This window comes from Pungitius pungitius, chromosome 16 (assembly GCF_949316345.1).
Source record: "Pungitius pungitius chromosome 16, fPunPun2.1, whole genome shotgun sequence".
NCBI lineage: Eukaryota > Metazoa > Chordata > Actinopteri > Perciformes > Gasterosteidae > Pungitius > Pungitius pungitius.
In genome coordinates this window covers 1,344,146-1,357,856 of record NC_084915.1, presented here as the reverse complement: position 1 = coordinate 1,357,856, position 13,711 = coordinate 1,344,146, and the positions used below count along the sequence as shown (strand labels likewise).

At 43.5% G+C, this 13,711-nt stretch overlaps 1 protein-coding gene across 1 annotated transcript in view; it reads left to right on the top strand.

Moving 5' to 3' along the window:
* esama (endothelial cell adhesion molecule a) overlaps nucleotides 1-13,711 on the top strand; it is a 45,049-nt gene that overhangs the window by 27,734 nt on the left and 3,604 nt on the right. The window contains exons 3-5 of the mRNA XM_037466814.2: nucleotides 11,965-12,101; nucleotides 13,041-13,242; nucleotides 13,343-13,498. Of these exons, the coding sequence (XP_037322711.1) occupies nucleotides 11,965-12,101; nucleotides 13,041-13,242; nucleotides 13,343-13,498 (495 nt within the window). The remainder of the gene's footprint in view (nucleotides 1-11,964; nucleotides 12,102-13,040; nucleotides 13,243-13,342; nucleotides 13,499-13,711) is intronic.

Genomic DNA, 13,711 nt, shown 5'->3' with positions numbered 1-13,711 from the left:
TTCTTACTGCATGGATATACACTCACCGGCCACTTTATTAGGTACACCTGTCCAACTGCTCGTTAACACTTAATTTCTAAGCAGCCAATCACATGGCGGCAACTCAGTGCATTTAGGCATGTAGACATTGTCAAGACAATCTCCTGCAGTTCAAACCGAGCATCAGTATGGGGAAGAAAGGTGATTTGAGTGACTTTGAACGTGGCATGATTGTTGGTGCCAGAAGGGCTGGTCTGAGTATTTCAGAAACTGCTAATCTACTGGGATTTTCACGCACAACCATCTCTAGGGTTTACAGAGAATGGTCCGAAAAAGAAAAAACATCCAGTGAGCGGCAGTTCTGTGGGCGGAAATGCCTTGTTGATGCCAGAGGTCAGAGGAGAATGGCCAGACTGGTTCGAGCTGATAGAAGGGCAACAGTGACTCAAAAAACCACCCGTTACAACCAAGGTGGGCATAAGAGCATCTCTGAACGCACGGTACGTCGAACTTTGAGGCAGATGGGCTACAGCAGCAGAAGACCACACCGGGTGCCACTCCTTTCAGCTAAGAACAGGAAACTGAGGCTACAATTTGCACAAGCTTATCGAAATTGGACAATAGAAGATTGGAAAAACGTTGCCTGGTCTGATGAGTCTCGATTTCTGCTGCGACATTCGGATGGTAGGGTCAGAATTTGGCGTCTACAACATGAAAGCATGGATCCATCCTGCCTTGTATCCACGGTTCAGGCTGGTGGTGGTGGTGTCATGGTGTGGGGAATATTTTCTTGGCACTCTTTGGGCCCCTTGGTACCAATTGAGCATCATTGCAACGCCACAGCCTACCTGAGTATTGTTGCTGACCATGTCCATCCCTTTATGACCACAATGTACCCAACTTCTGATGGCTACTTTCAGCAGGATAATGCGCCATGTCATAAAGCTGGAATCATCTCAGACTGGTTTCTTGAACATGACAATGAGTTCGCTGTACTCAAATGGCCTCCACAATCACCAGATCTCAATCCAATAGAGCATCTTTGGGATGTGGTGGAACGGGAGATTCGCATCATGGATGTGCAGCCGACAAATCTGCGGCAACTGTGTGATGCCATCATGTCAATATGGACCAAACTCCCTGAGGAATGCTTCCAGCACCTTGTTGAATCTATGCCACGAAGAATTGAGGCAGTTCTGAAGGCAAAAGGGGGTCCAACCCGTTACTAGCATGGGGTACCTAATAAAGTGGCCGGTGAGTGTACATTAGAAATACAATTCATGATGGTCACACGTTTTGTTCAATGATTTTTGAAGCCGTTGCGCCTTAAAATAGTTATACGTGACTTTGACCAAGGTCACATGACTTGAAAGTTCAATTGAATGATGTCCAAAGATTGTTCTTAGTCAGGTCTCCCTGCTACCGCCATTCGACCTCTGCAGCTCATCCAGAATACAGCAGCTGGACTGGTCTTTAACCTTCCTAAATTCACACACTACTCCACTCCTCCACTCTCTTCAACAACTTCAAAACACTGCACATAGGAAGAATGGTTAGGCTGTCCACATAACACTTTTTTAAATGGAGCTACTTTGACCTCAAATCACAATCTCCTCTCCAGCCTAGCCAAGGACTTGTGTTGCCTATACCTAACAAAGCAAATCCCACAACTAATCAGACCTACTATGATACACTAAAAGTGTATCAGGAATCGTTTATTGCCATAATATGTCAGACAGACATCTTTTACATTGTTGATTCTGTACACATGACATCCATTGCAGTCTGTCCATCCCGGGAGAGGGATCCCTCCTCTGACGTTCTCCCTAAGGTTTCTTCCCTTTTTTCCCCATTGAAGGGTTTTTTCATATTTTGGGGAGTTTTTCCTGTGCCGATGTGAGGGTTTGGGGACAGAGGATGTTGCATGTGTACAGACTGTAAAGCCCTCTGAGGCAAATTTGTAATTTGCGATTTTGGGCTATACAAAATAAAATGAATTGAATTGAATACATGGAATGGAATGGAATGGAAGAATCTGTTAGTGTGGCGGGAGGTTTTAGTCCTGATGGACCTCAGCCTCATGCCAGATGGATGGGGCACAAATAGTTTATGTCCGGGGTGAGAGGGACATAAACACAATCCAATATGTGAATCACATGTATTGGATGAAGAGTCGGTTACCGCTAATCATGTGATTAGCTCTTCATCCGTTATGTTTTCAAATGTGCGGTGCGTAGCGCTTCATAGTTTGAAGAGGCGTCCACTGACCCACTGCTGGTGTGTGACGAGTTGCCCAATAACAGAGCAACGTCCACCTGCTCTTAGGAGTTTGGACCTCTGAATCCAACGTCCTGTTATTGCAGACCTACTTCCCACCCGTAGGTAATGCAGTTGCTTTTCTTAGATATGAGTAAAGAATAATTCTTTATGTTTGAAACCATGAGCTTTCTCTAATCTCGCATTCATAATGGTATTTGATCTTCATCCATTGCAATTTGTCAAATGAACAACTTGTTGTAAGTGTGGGTCAAAGACTCAGTATTGAAATGTGGGAGCAGTCAGCCAGCAGGGAATGTGCTGAAGGCAGATGGAGTCTCAGAGTTGGCTACTTCCTGTCTGCCCCCAACTGCTGGACTTCACTTTGACATTAGACAAACAGGCCAATCCCAGAATAACGCTCCATCCCAGCGCTATCAGGCCGCCCAGCTTTTTCCTCCCCCCGGTCTTCCACACAATGCAGAGGAAATGTGTATGTGTGAGTGTGTGGAGCTGGGTGTGACGCTCGCTTTGATTGGTTATATCCCTTTTGTAGACCATGTGAACTTTTGCTACTTTATTTTTGCATGGACACGGAGCCCCACTTCTAATCAATGAAGACAGAGCACTTCTTTGGTGTTAAACTAGAGCCGCGTCTGCGGGGAACACTTTTTTAGTTTAAAGCTGGATTTGAATCGACGTGCCATTGTGTCAGTTGCCTGATAAGACTCATATTGTTGGATGGACAGGGTTGGCTTTTTATTATCCGTTCAATAAGAGCCTGGAGCTCTGGCATTGACAGATTCGCAGCAGTTCTCATGGCGTCTCAATCAGATTGACGGCTGCTCCAGTTAACCAAAGCGCTCTGTTCCTGTTCTCGGCAAAGCTGATATGAGAAACTTGCACGTCACACTGGTGCATGAGTGCTGCTGCATAAAGATGTGAGGACAGGGTTATGAGAATGAATTTGGTGTTATTAAGCACAAAGAACACGAAGGAACGGTTCCGTGTTTCTCAGCTATAAGGAGTATTAGTTTAGAAGTATTAGTTTATTACAGCACTCATCATCGTGATGGGATTATGACAACAGTGCAATGGAGACAGGGATCGTGTAAACACTGTTTGTGGGATTATGATCACATGACTATACATGGTTGTGTTGGGTTGTTGCAGTCCTTTGTTTGTGATACAAGCGAGCACCCTATTCATGTGGTTAGGAGGTTGGCAAACAGAGTTATTGATATGTTTTACACTTTCCATTAGTCCATTAGTTGGTAGGGTTTGAACAGCCTCAAACAATATGTTGATGCGAGAGAATGGCCAGGAAATGTGACTGTTCAGCCTCGATGTTGCCTTATGGGTCCTTCCTCTGTGTGAGGGAGGGATGTGAGTCTAACATAGACAGGCTGTTGGTATAGTAGTAGGTATTTCCTATTATGGTCTGATGATGTAGCCTGCTTACCAACAATGTAATCAGCACACGGCTAATAAGGTCATGAGGATTCATCATGTCTGCACAATCCACCCAGGGACCTACTGGTGGCGCCATGAAGCTCTGCACCAAATGTCAGGGCAAAGCATCTAGTGATTGTTGTTGTAATTCAGAGGGGACAAAAGGGGGGACATCACCAGCTCCATGTTGATAGCGGGAAAGAAAAGGTAGTTATTGTTATGGAACCGACCCGAATCCGTCAGGGTACATGGAGGAACAGGCACGTTTCATTATAAAGCCAACTTCATTCTTTGCCAATTTAACTCACTAACAGCAACGTTTACCTTTAAACTAGCTTAAAAGTAGTTTTTGAAAATAAATAACAATCTCACTAATTGTTTTGGAAGAAAAATATCAATTCTTCATCAGTGAATGCCACAAGTAAGCATTAATGAGGCCAGTTTTATGATCATCTGTGGGTGAAAATAGGGATGAAGATAAATATTACATACAATCTGCGAGGGCCACAGAATGGTACATAGATACATAATCTATACATGTTGTTGTCACAAACTCAAGCTTTGTATCAAAGACATATTTGAGGGTTTGTGTGGGTGGGTTGTGTCACTCACACACAATTCTGCTTCCCCAATTAAGCAGATACATCTCTCTCTCTCTCTCTCTCTCTCGCTCATCTGACGAGTGGTTGTAGTTTTGCAGCTCGAGGACAAAGATGACACATTCTCCTTTCTAACTGTCCCACTGCTGTATTTCCCCCTTTGATTATACTGTAAGAATGATACTCGCAGTTACCACATGATGGGTTCTGCCTCAACTTCTGGCCCTGAGCCCTGTTTGTGAGTGTGTGTGTGTGTGTGTGTGTGTGTGTGTGTGTGTGTGTGTGTGTGTGTGTGTGTGTGTCAGTGAGCACCAACGCTCTTCATAAAAATTGTGAAATTTAGAAGAAAAACTAAAAGTGAGGATTCTTTTGCTGCATGAATTCTCTGTGAAGGTGAGTAGAGGATACCAGGTGTTTAGGAGGAAGGGGGGGGGTCACAATGACAGACACAGCCCCCTAGTGGAGGAAAAAAAATCTCCTTTTAATAGGATACCTGGACATTTTGACTTCTCCCAGACTGGGTTGGGTTTCTATTTTCCAACATTTGTGGCTTGGTTTTCTCTTGGAGTATGTGAGTTTTAGACAGAAATAGATATAAATGCCCAAGAAGATCATTATATAAAAATCATTTTGTTAAGGTAATGTACCACCAAAAGCTCCCCACCTTTTTCTAAGTGGCTATTTTTGCACTGCGTGGTGTGTATTGTTTAGTAAGGCGTCTGGGCTGCTTAGGGCCGGGGCCACTGGCCCTCTAGTAGGCATCATCTCAGGATTGCTCCGACGGAATTTTTTCCTTCTTTTTGGCACAAACATCAGCCTGGACTTCTAAATAAAAGGTTAATAAGAAACGATATGTCCACGACAAGTTGTTTGAGCCATACGAGGCGAGGCGATTCTAGTTTAAAGTGGACACGCTTGTTGGCTAGTTTGTTCTTAATGTGCGCTATTAAATATTCACACAAACATCTCTACACGTCAGAGGTAAAGGGTGCAAGTCAAAGCAGCTTGTGCATGTGGTGGAGATGTGAATGTAGATGTGACTTAATAATTCAGCGCTACATATAAAATAGTTCAGTGTTTCTATATAAATGATTAACTAAGCATTACTCTTAAAGAGCTCTTTTACCTTACACGTTGAGTGGTTGGAGAGGTGTGCCGTGAATCAGGAGGGAGAGACGTTGATCTGTAAGCTGGCGGGAGGGGAGTAGGTGGCAGTACTATGTGAAGGAGAGGAGATACGGAAACGTTCCAAACATTAAAAAACCCAATAAAAGAAAGATTCTAACAACATTAGACATTCAGCAGGTTAGTTGTGTCAGTGTGTGGGTTTGTTTCCTGTTTCCTGCCACTCGTGTTCCTGGGTTAACGTCACTTCCTGCCCTGGTGTCTTTTCCCTGTGAGTGTGAAGCCCTTCCTCAATATGTGTGTACTTTTGTTTACGTGGACTCGTCATCAGTCGCAGCTTGAGCACTATTCTAATTTTAAAGTCTGCAAATGGCCGAGAACGGTCATAAGGCCAGGATGTGACTCGCTGTGTCCAATCAAATGGGTGTCTAAGTCATGATTCTCAGATGATGAACCTGACCAGTTGCTTGGTGAAGGATGAAGTGTCCTTTAAGGATCTGATATTGGGGCTTTTTTGATGTCCTTGAAACCCTCCCTACTTATATCTGAAGAAAAGCTGGCTCTCGGGCCATAACAAAAATAGGGTAAGATGGTCGTTGAGAGGCTCTCCCAAAATCAAAAGAGTGAGGGCTAGGCGGACTGGAAGACTGGCCGGGTGCTCCCAATGGACCTGCAAGACAGGACAAAGGGACACATCCAACACACAGACACACGGTAGGCCCTGCTCAAAACCAAAGGGCTGTCACATCCCCCTCCATAAATAGCTGGGTTCCAAACCAATACACACATATCATTTTCTACTTATCCTAAACAACGACCATTTCCCTGCTTTCTTTTTTCCCCTTTTTTTCCCTCTGATGTAAGCAGCAACATCCTTTTTCATATGTGACCAAAAGAAATGCCGTAGAACACAATCTTGCTGGCCCCCAAGTGACAAGATTCATCATGAGCCAGTTTCGGGGCAGACTCTCTGAATCTGACTGGCAATACCGTTCACCACTTATTTCACACCTTTTCCCCAAGAAGCACCTGCTCAAACAAACCCCTCAAAGACGGATCAGCCTTTTTCCCAACCTTCAGGTCCTCCCGTGAAACTGAGAAAAAACATTCATCCCCATTCTCCGAACTGGAACAGAACGCCCTGTGTTTCCCTGGACTCCCTATGGCGGGCCCCCCTGTCTCAGGTTTAAACGGCTGATAACCAGGATACACCTACGACTTCAGCACTCTCACTAGAGCCAGCACGGCGAGGATGCCACGGCCCGAAATTCTGCTTGTGCGTCAACACGTAGTCAGCCGCCAAAGAAGCTGCCTCCGTGGCATTTTTAACCTTTTGGTCTCTGATGTGCGTCGTGATCACCTCGGGTATAGAATTTCTAAACGGTTTCAGTCACATCTAAAAAGATTAACAAATCGTTGGAAAAATACTTTAATTAATTCAACTCAATAGGACATTGAATATATCTTCAAAAAAAAGCTTTATTTGCAGACTCAAGTGTGCCTAAAAGGGGCCCGGACAACAGGCTGTGAACCACTGCCTTAAGGGAATGAAGAGCTCAACGTTCTTTGAATTATTTATGTATGGTTAAAAAGATATATTTTATCGGCATTTGCTCCTTTTCATGTTTTCAATGTGTCTACTTGTTGAGAAAGTGAAACATCACTATGTGGAAGTGTCCCAATATTACATTAGGTGTTCAGCACCAGTTATTACATACTGTATAATGTTTACCAAGACGGCTGCATATGTAAGTACATGCAACGCTCCTAAAGAAGGAAGCAGAGCTGCAGCTTATTGGCAGCACTGTGAGAGAAGCTGAAGTTCTCTCTGCCTGAAAGCTTCTGGAACACCCCAGATTTTGGCATATTGGCACAACAACGTGAAACTGCTCTATTAGCTAGTGGAGCTCACTGATATTCTCTCTCTAACTGATGATGTGGTGAAACTGGGATAAGCTGTCCCAGGAGTAGTTTATCTCCTTAAGGGAGAAGGTCTGACGTCTCAACCCAGTCTCCAGAGAGAGGAGTCGGTTGTCCTCCACGGGACATCTTTGCGTCAACGCTGATCATCCAGATAATATTGTCTTGTTTTTTTCTGTCTGGCGTTTTCAGGGTTAAGAAGGCGTTTATTTGAAAATTGGAATGTGGTGGCAAAAAAGCAACACAACGTCTTACTTTTGGCATTCCTATTTTCCATATACTACACCCCTTCCCACTAGAGTTTACTCAAAGATGCTGATAACGCTCTCGGAGGAAGCAACTGACACCACCACCCATTTTTTCAACATTAAGGAGGAACTCCATCGGACGCTGCTGGGGTTCTGCTTTATCTAGAGCGAGGCCTGGAGTAAACAGGCTAAATCTGATGTGTTTCCTGCAATTAGGAGATTTGCACATACAGAAACACACACACACACACACACACACACAGAGCAAACGTTTCATCTGCGAGAAGAGCACTCGCAGAACGCCAGCCTACTCATGTGTACAATATACGCTTGGCTCTGAGGTTCATACTCTCACCACAAGAATCGGGTGTCCTTATAGGTACATTAGAACTAGACCAAAGTTTGAAACTGTGCTTCCTATTGCAGAACATTGATCCCAGCTCCAAAGTGCTGCATCTGACTGTACCTCCTAATAGCATAGTCTTTCCCAGCCTCATTGTTTTGCTACCTAGATGTAACATGTAATTCAACCAATTCGTTTATGACTAACTGCTACTATTAATTTACATCTTAACACTTGGCTCTTATACTCTGTTAAAGTGCAGTCCAGCTAATGGTTATTGAGAGTTATGGGGCATAAAACCTAGTAGGAGTGGGAGTGGGAGGGATGGTGGTTACAGAACTCTCTGCAACTCGCTTTTCACACCGCGTGGGAAAACACGACCATCTTACCCTATTTGTATTTAGCATTGGCCATTTATTGATCCTTATCAAATCTCCAGGGTTGAAATGAACTACATTAACTTCATGTAACCGTTTCTAACATATCAAACAAGATGAAAAGCAACAGACATCATCATCTGCACAACAACTCTGACTATGCAGCTAATGCCTTGCCACAACATGCTTTTCAGGTCAGCAGTGAGAGAAATGGAAGAATTTGAATGTAGATTGCATCTCACAATATATCTATTCTATAGTTCATTACGTACTGCAGGGAAGGGTATATTTGGAAACAGCATAGTATGCTGTGTTCAAATACACCCTTCCTCAGTACCAGAGTCCAATAAGGAGTGCATATTCACCTTTAAAAGCCACTATGATGCGCATTGTTAAACCTCAACAACCTAATGAAACTGCCCAATGCCCTCCAGTGAGACACATCCAAACCTCATTACTCCTTCCGTTCTCTACATACTGAGCAAAGTGGCTCCCAGCTGCTCTGTCCCCATGGAATATTTCAAAAAACATGGTGGTGAAGCCTCCCGAGTGGATTCCAGACCTGAAAGATGAAGGCTCACTGACCAAATTAAGAGTGAAGGTGAATGTTATGAGTGTAACTTGTGTAGCCTTGTTCATTTCTCCTGCCTCCGTTTCCCATCCCTCCATTCACTACTCTTCTCCTCATGGGGGAGGGTGACGGGGGGGCTTTCATCAGAGGGAGAGATTTCTGTCAGAAAAGCTTCTTAAAGCAGCACTTGGCAAGATTTTTATGTGGCGGATGCAGCTGTCTGTTCACGCTAAATCATGAAGGGCAGCCCATCTACACTAATGAGGAGCTGAACATTTGGCCCATATTTACTGTGAAAATGTGAAATGATGCTCTCTGAGTGATCCCTACTGTGACGGCTTGGGTGCACACTACAGGTTACAAATTGTCCTACATGTCCACGACAGTGAGCACCCATCTACGCAATGCTGCACTCGCAGGCAACACCTCAACCGCGTGTCTTTCTGGTCCTAATTATGTGTCACAGCTTAAGCTATAGCCAGGAGACTTAGCTTAGCACAAAGAAACACTACATTTTCCGGAGTGTTTGCATTGCGTCAGAATAAGCGACGTAGTACACAGGGTGACTGTTATTGAAAGTGATGTGATACCAAAACCAAGGAAGGTATTACAATCTGTATACATCATATTTCACTTATTGTGGATTTTTTTCCTGTTTCAGTTTTTTGAACTTGTCCCTTGTTTCACTATACACATCTTATTGTATCTAGCGGCTGTTGGGATGGGTGATGGATTAGCCATACACAGGACACAGGACCCGTAGGCTGTTGTGCGTCCCTTGTGAAACTGACGCTGTGTTGTCTTTCATGACCCCGGCCTTTTATTCTGAGTCAGTACATCCAGCCTTGCATCCTTCTCCTGGAGACTTGCAGCAGCCTCTCAGTAGTGTATGTTACCTCCACTCTGACTCATTACGTTTATGTGTAAGCCTCTTTGTGTCATCTTTACATGTCCACTGATCCAGCCATCCATCCATCAGTCTGAACCTCTCTAGACAAGAGGTCTACTTCTCACTGCTATGGCAAATCTTCTTAGGGTCTAATGAGTCATTTACACAATGAACCTTGTCTCGGTTCCTTGTACTTCCTTGTTTCTCCTTTTCTGCACCTTTCTTTCTTTCTGTTTACCTTTTTTCCATCCATCCCCTTTCTCCCCTCTGCATCTATCATTAGGACTTCATTTGCATGGATCTTGGATGGATCAGAAGTGTGTTTCCCCAAGGTAGAATCAGCCACACGTTCTGTAAAGTGTTAAAAACTCAAATGCATCATCAAGAAGCTTTTGAGAGTCATTTCCTGGTATGGGTAGTCATATCTGCGCAATTCTGATGGTTTTCTCATCAGCGGGTATCCTGCCGATTTCATCATTGTGTTACCAGCTTTAATGCAACAAGCAGGACACTTCTAGTTTACTGTTCTGGGGTATTTTTGAAGCAAAACATCTGAAATACTTTGGTGATCCCAATTGGCAGAAGGCCTGGGGCAACTACTTCAGTACTAACAACTTCACTAACCAGAAGTCATGCTCCCTGAGACCAATATTCCAAGTGTTGTCTTTGTTGCCGAAGCAGTGGACAAGTTCAGCTCTCAGTTTGGACAGGACACAGCTTCACACGTAGCGTACATTTGATTTTATCACTGGAGAAATATTGTTGGGAGCGACAATTGTGGCAACTGGACAACGGGTACCATTAGTAGAAATGTCCAGGTTTTTTTGTTATAGCATTTCAACAAAGGTCATGCCAGTCACACAACAGTACACACAGAGAAATCCCACCGGTTCTTTAAAAGGTTTGGTGATGCTCCCTGTGAGATGGATCAGACGGGACTCTCTCAATGTGGGAACCTCTGGAAAATCCTTTAAAGGGTAAGAGTTCTGAAGGGCCTGGAGGAGAGGTGGAGGGAGGTCCAGTGGAAGGCTACGAGAGGGGAGAAGTGTCACCCTCCGTTCTACTCTTATCCGATTATCTGTTTTCCTGATAGGATGGACAGGGATGGGAGCGCAGATTAAAGTTTTCCGTAACAACGCAATCCAAAATTAGAGACATTCTTTACACAAAGTGGAAAAGAAATGTGCATTGTTGAGAAAACAAATTACAGAAAGAAAATGAATCAATTAGATGAGTTAATTGATGAAGAAAAAGGTCACTTATTTGCCTGACCAGTAACACATTATATGATTCTATACTGGGTGTATAAAATTCTACTTAAAAAAGAAAAGAAAATGTAATCATTGTTTCTGTGAGTAGCACAGGTGTTTTGGCCCTCTGCTGCCCCTCTCTGGTCATACATGCACACTACATTTTAGTCTGGTTAGGTTATTGCATGCTGCTCCAGATAATACAGTTGCTTCTAGTTATCATCCTCAGGATTCCTTTTTCTTTGTTTTTCATTTAGCTCTTAGTTTAACCTTGATATACTAAATGCAGTAGTCAAGTAGATATGCAAGCTATTTGAAATTAACTGCAATAATGAGATCAATCCAAGTGAAACTAATTACTGCATTACCACCATTATTGAGGTCAGTTTTACTGGGCATGTGGTTAATTAAATGAAGACCGACATGAAATATTTTGACGTGGTCTTTTCCAGAGGGAACTCTGCCCTGCTGTTCCTTTGCTTGAAAACGGAAACAGTTTTTTTGTGTATATGTTTTTGGCTTTTTAATGTTTTTAATGTATCAACACAAAGGACCATGTTTCTAGAAATTGTGCTTTGAAATATTATATACGGCATGTCAAGTCTCCCAGACTGGTCTCTTAAATAGTCCCTCACAAAAAAGAATTTCTGTTTCTTTGTAACATTTCATTTGTCAATATGCTTTTAACTTGTGTTTTTGGTGATTTTGTTGCTGACTTGTTTTGCATTATGTGCTGCATTCTGTGCTTGAAAGTTTCCATAAAGATAAAACATTCTACTTATGAATAATATTGGATCCAACACTCATGTGAGCTCATGACATTTTTGCATGAGTACTGATGTAATGATATTATTGTGTGGTAAAGTAGATACCATTCATTCAGCTTCATAGTGAGTGTGGATGAAGACATGGGTCACACTAACGGGTCTCCTCCCTCCCTCCTTCCTCCATCCAGGCATATGGGCCCAGATGCCCCCAACGAGTATCGATGTGAACCAGGGTAAGACGGTGGAGCTGAGGGCCACGTACAGCGCACAGACAGCAGGCAGCGACACCATAGTCTGGAACTATGTCACCAACAGCACCCAGCTGGTAAGAACTCGAATGAATGGGATATTTCTTCATCTTCATTTCTACAGCACGGACATCTTTTATGGTGCTTTCTGTTGCTATAATATCTAGGTTTTAAAGTTATCTTCTTATGCTGTTAATCTGGTAAAGCTCTTCCTTTTGTAAACCCTTGGAAATTAATCCAAGACAAAACCCGTTTAAGCTTTGAATACCATATATGATTCATCTTCCACTTGTATATACCACACAGTAGGATTTCCACAATACGAAATTAAGAAAACTATTTTTCCAAATTTGATTATTTATGTGGTAGAACATGAAATAAAGCAGAGGTTTTTTTTACGTGAGCTAAAAACCTGGCCCATGGCCCTGGTCTGATCTTGGGGCCATACGGATGGACGTCTCATAGAGGATCACAATCAAAGAGGAGAGAGGAGGAAGGAGAACTCAGAGAGCTGGCAAAGCCTCAGTGGATTAAAGGGGAAGTGTTTCTTTGTCATGTGCCCAGATAACCATCAGTGTCTCACTCTGCTCTGCTGGCTTGTGTAGCCAAAATGATAAATAAAAAGAACAAACCAACCTGGGGGCCTTATGTTACAGCCCAGCTTATATAAACTAGTTAGTTGAAATGGAGAAATCAGTTCAGTCTAGTATTTTATTTTGTTTATTCTTCAGGATGTTGGCAGGTAGAAAGTCCTCCAGGAATAAGGAGTTTCCTATATGTCCTCCTATATGTGTCGTCTCAACTAATTGGCCTCCAGACACCAAAATAAATAAAAAATAGTGTTGACTAAATTAGCATAATAAAGCATAACAATACATGAGCTGAAACAGAGCCTTTCAGACCGAGGGTGAACGTGGATGAATAAACAGCCTACTGACGTGGATGATGACGACACTGATTCCTCCTTTTGCTCCCTCTGCCGCGTCGTGGGACTTGCCCACCGTTGTGTGGTCCAGGTCATCTCCTACACCAAGGACTCCACGAACATGGGCAGCTCCAAGTTTAAGGGCCGCGTGGGTTTCTTAAACGGCATGCCATCGCCGGACGTGTCGCTGTACCTCAACAACACGCAGGAGTCTGACTCCGGACGCTACGTCTGCCAGGTCATCAGCCCAGTTAATTCCGGCATCATTGCTGAGATCAATCTGGACGTGAAGGGTGAGAACCAGATCCTGCTTGGGAAACGTCACCGTTTCACCCCATACATTGAAATACGATGTATAATCGGAATTAACGTTCTTGAATCATCTCGTCTCAGTCCCCCCCGGGGTTCCCAAATGCTCTCTTTCTGGGAAGCCAGTGTTGAAGGGGAACGTGACTCTGAGCTGCAAAACCAGCTCCGGGAAGCCTGTACCGCTGTACAAGTGGAAGAAAACCAGTCCCACCTCGGAGGTCTTCTTCTCACCCATGCTGAGTGAGTGGACCCAGCACAGTCACGGTGCATCTCTGGGAAAGGGAACAGTAATGTTACAAGAAGCTAATTGAATCTAATGTGTGGAGCTTTTATGGGATTGTAGCAAATAATTTAAATGGAATAAGCAGCAGTTTTTGCACAGTACTGCTGATAGTCAACAAATATTCAATACATTTATAGTCCATGATCTCCCACTTGTGTTAAGCTCTTGTG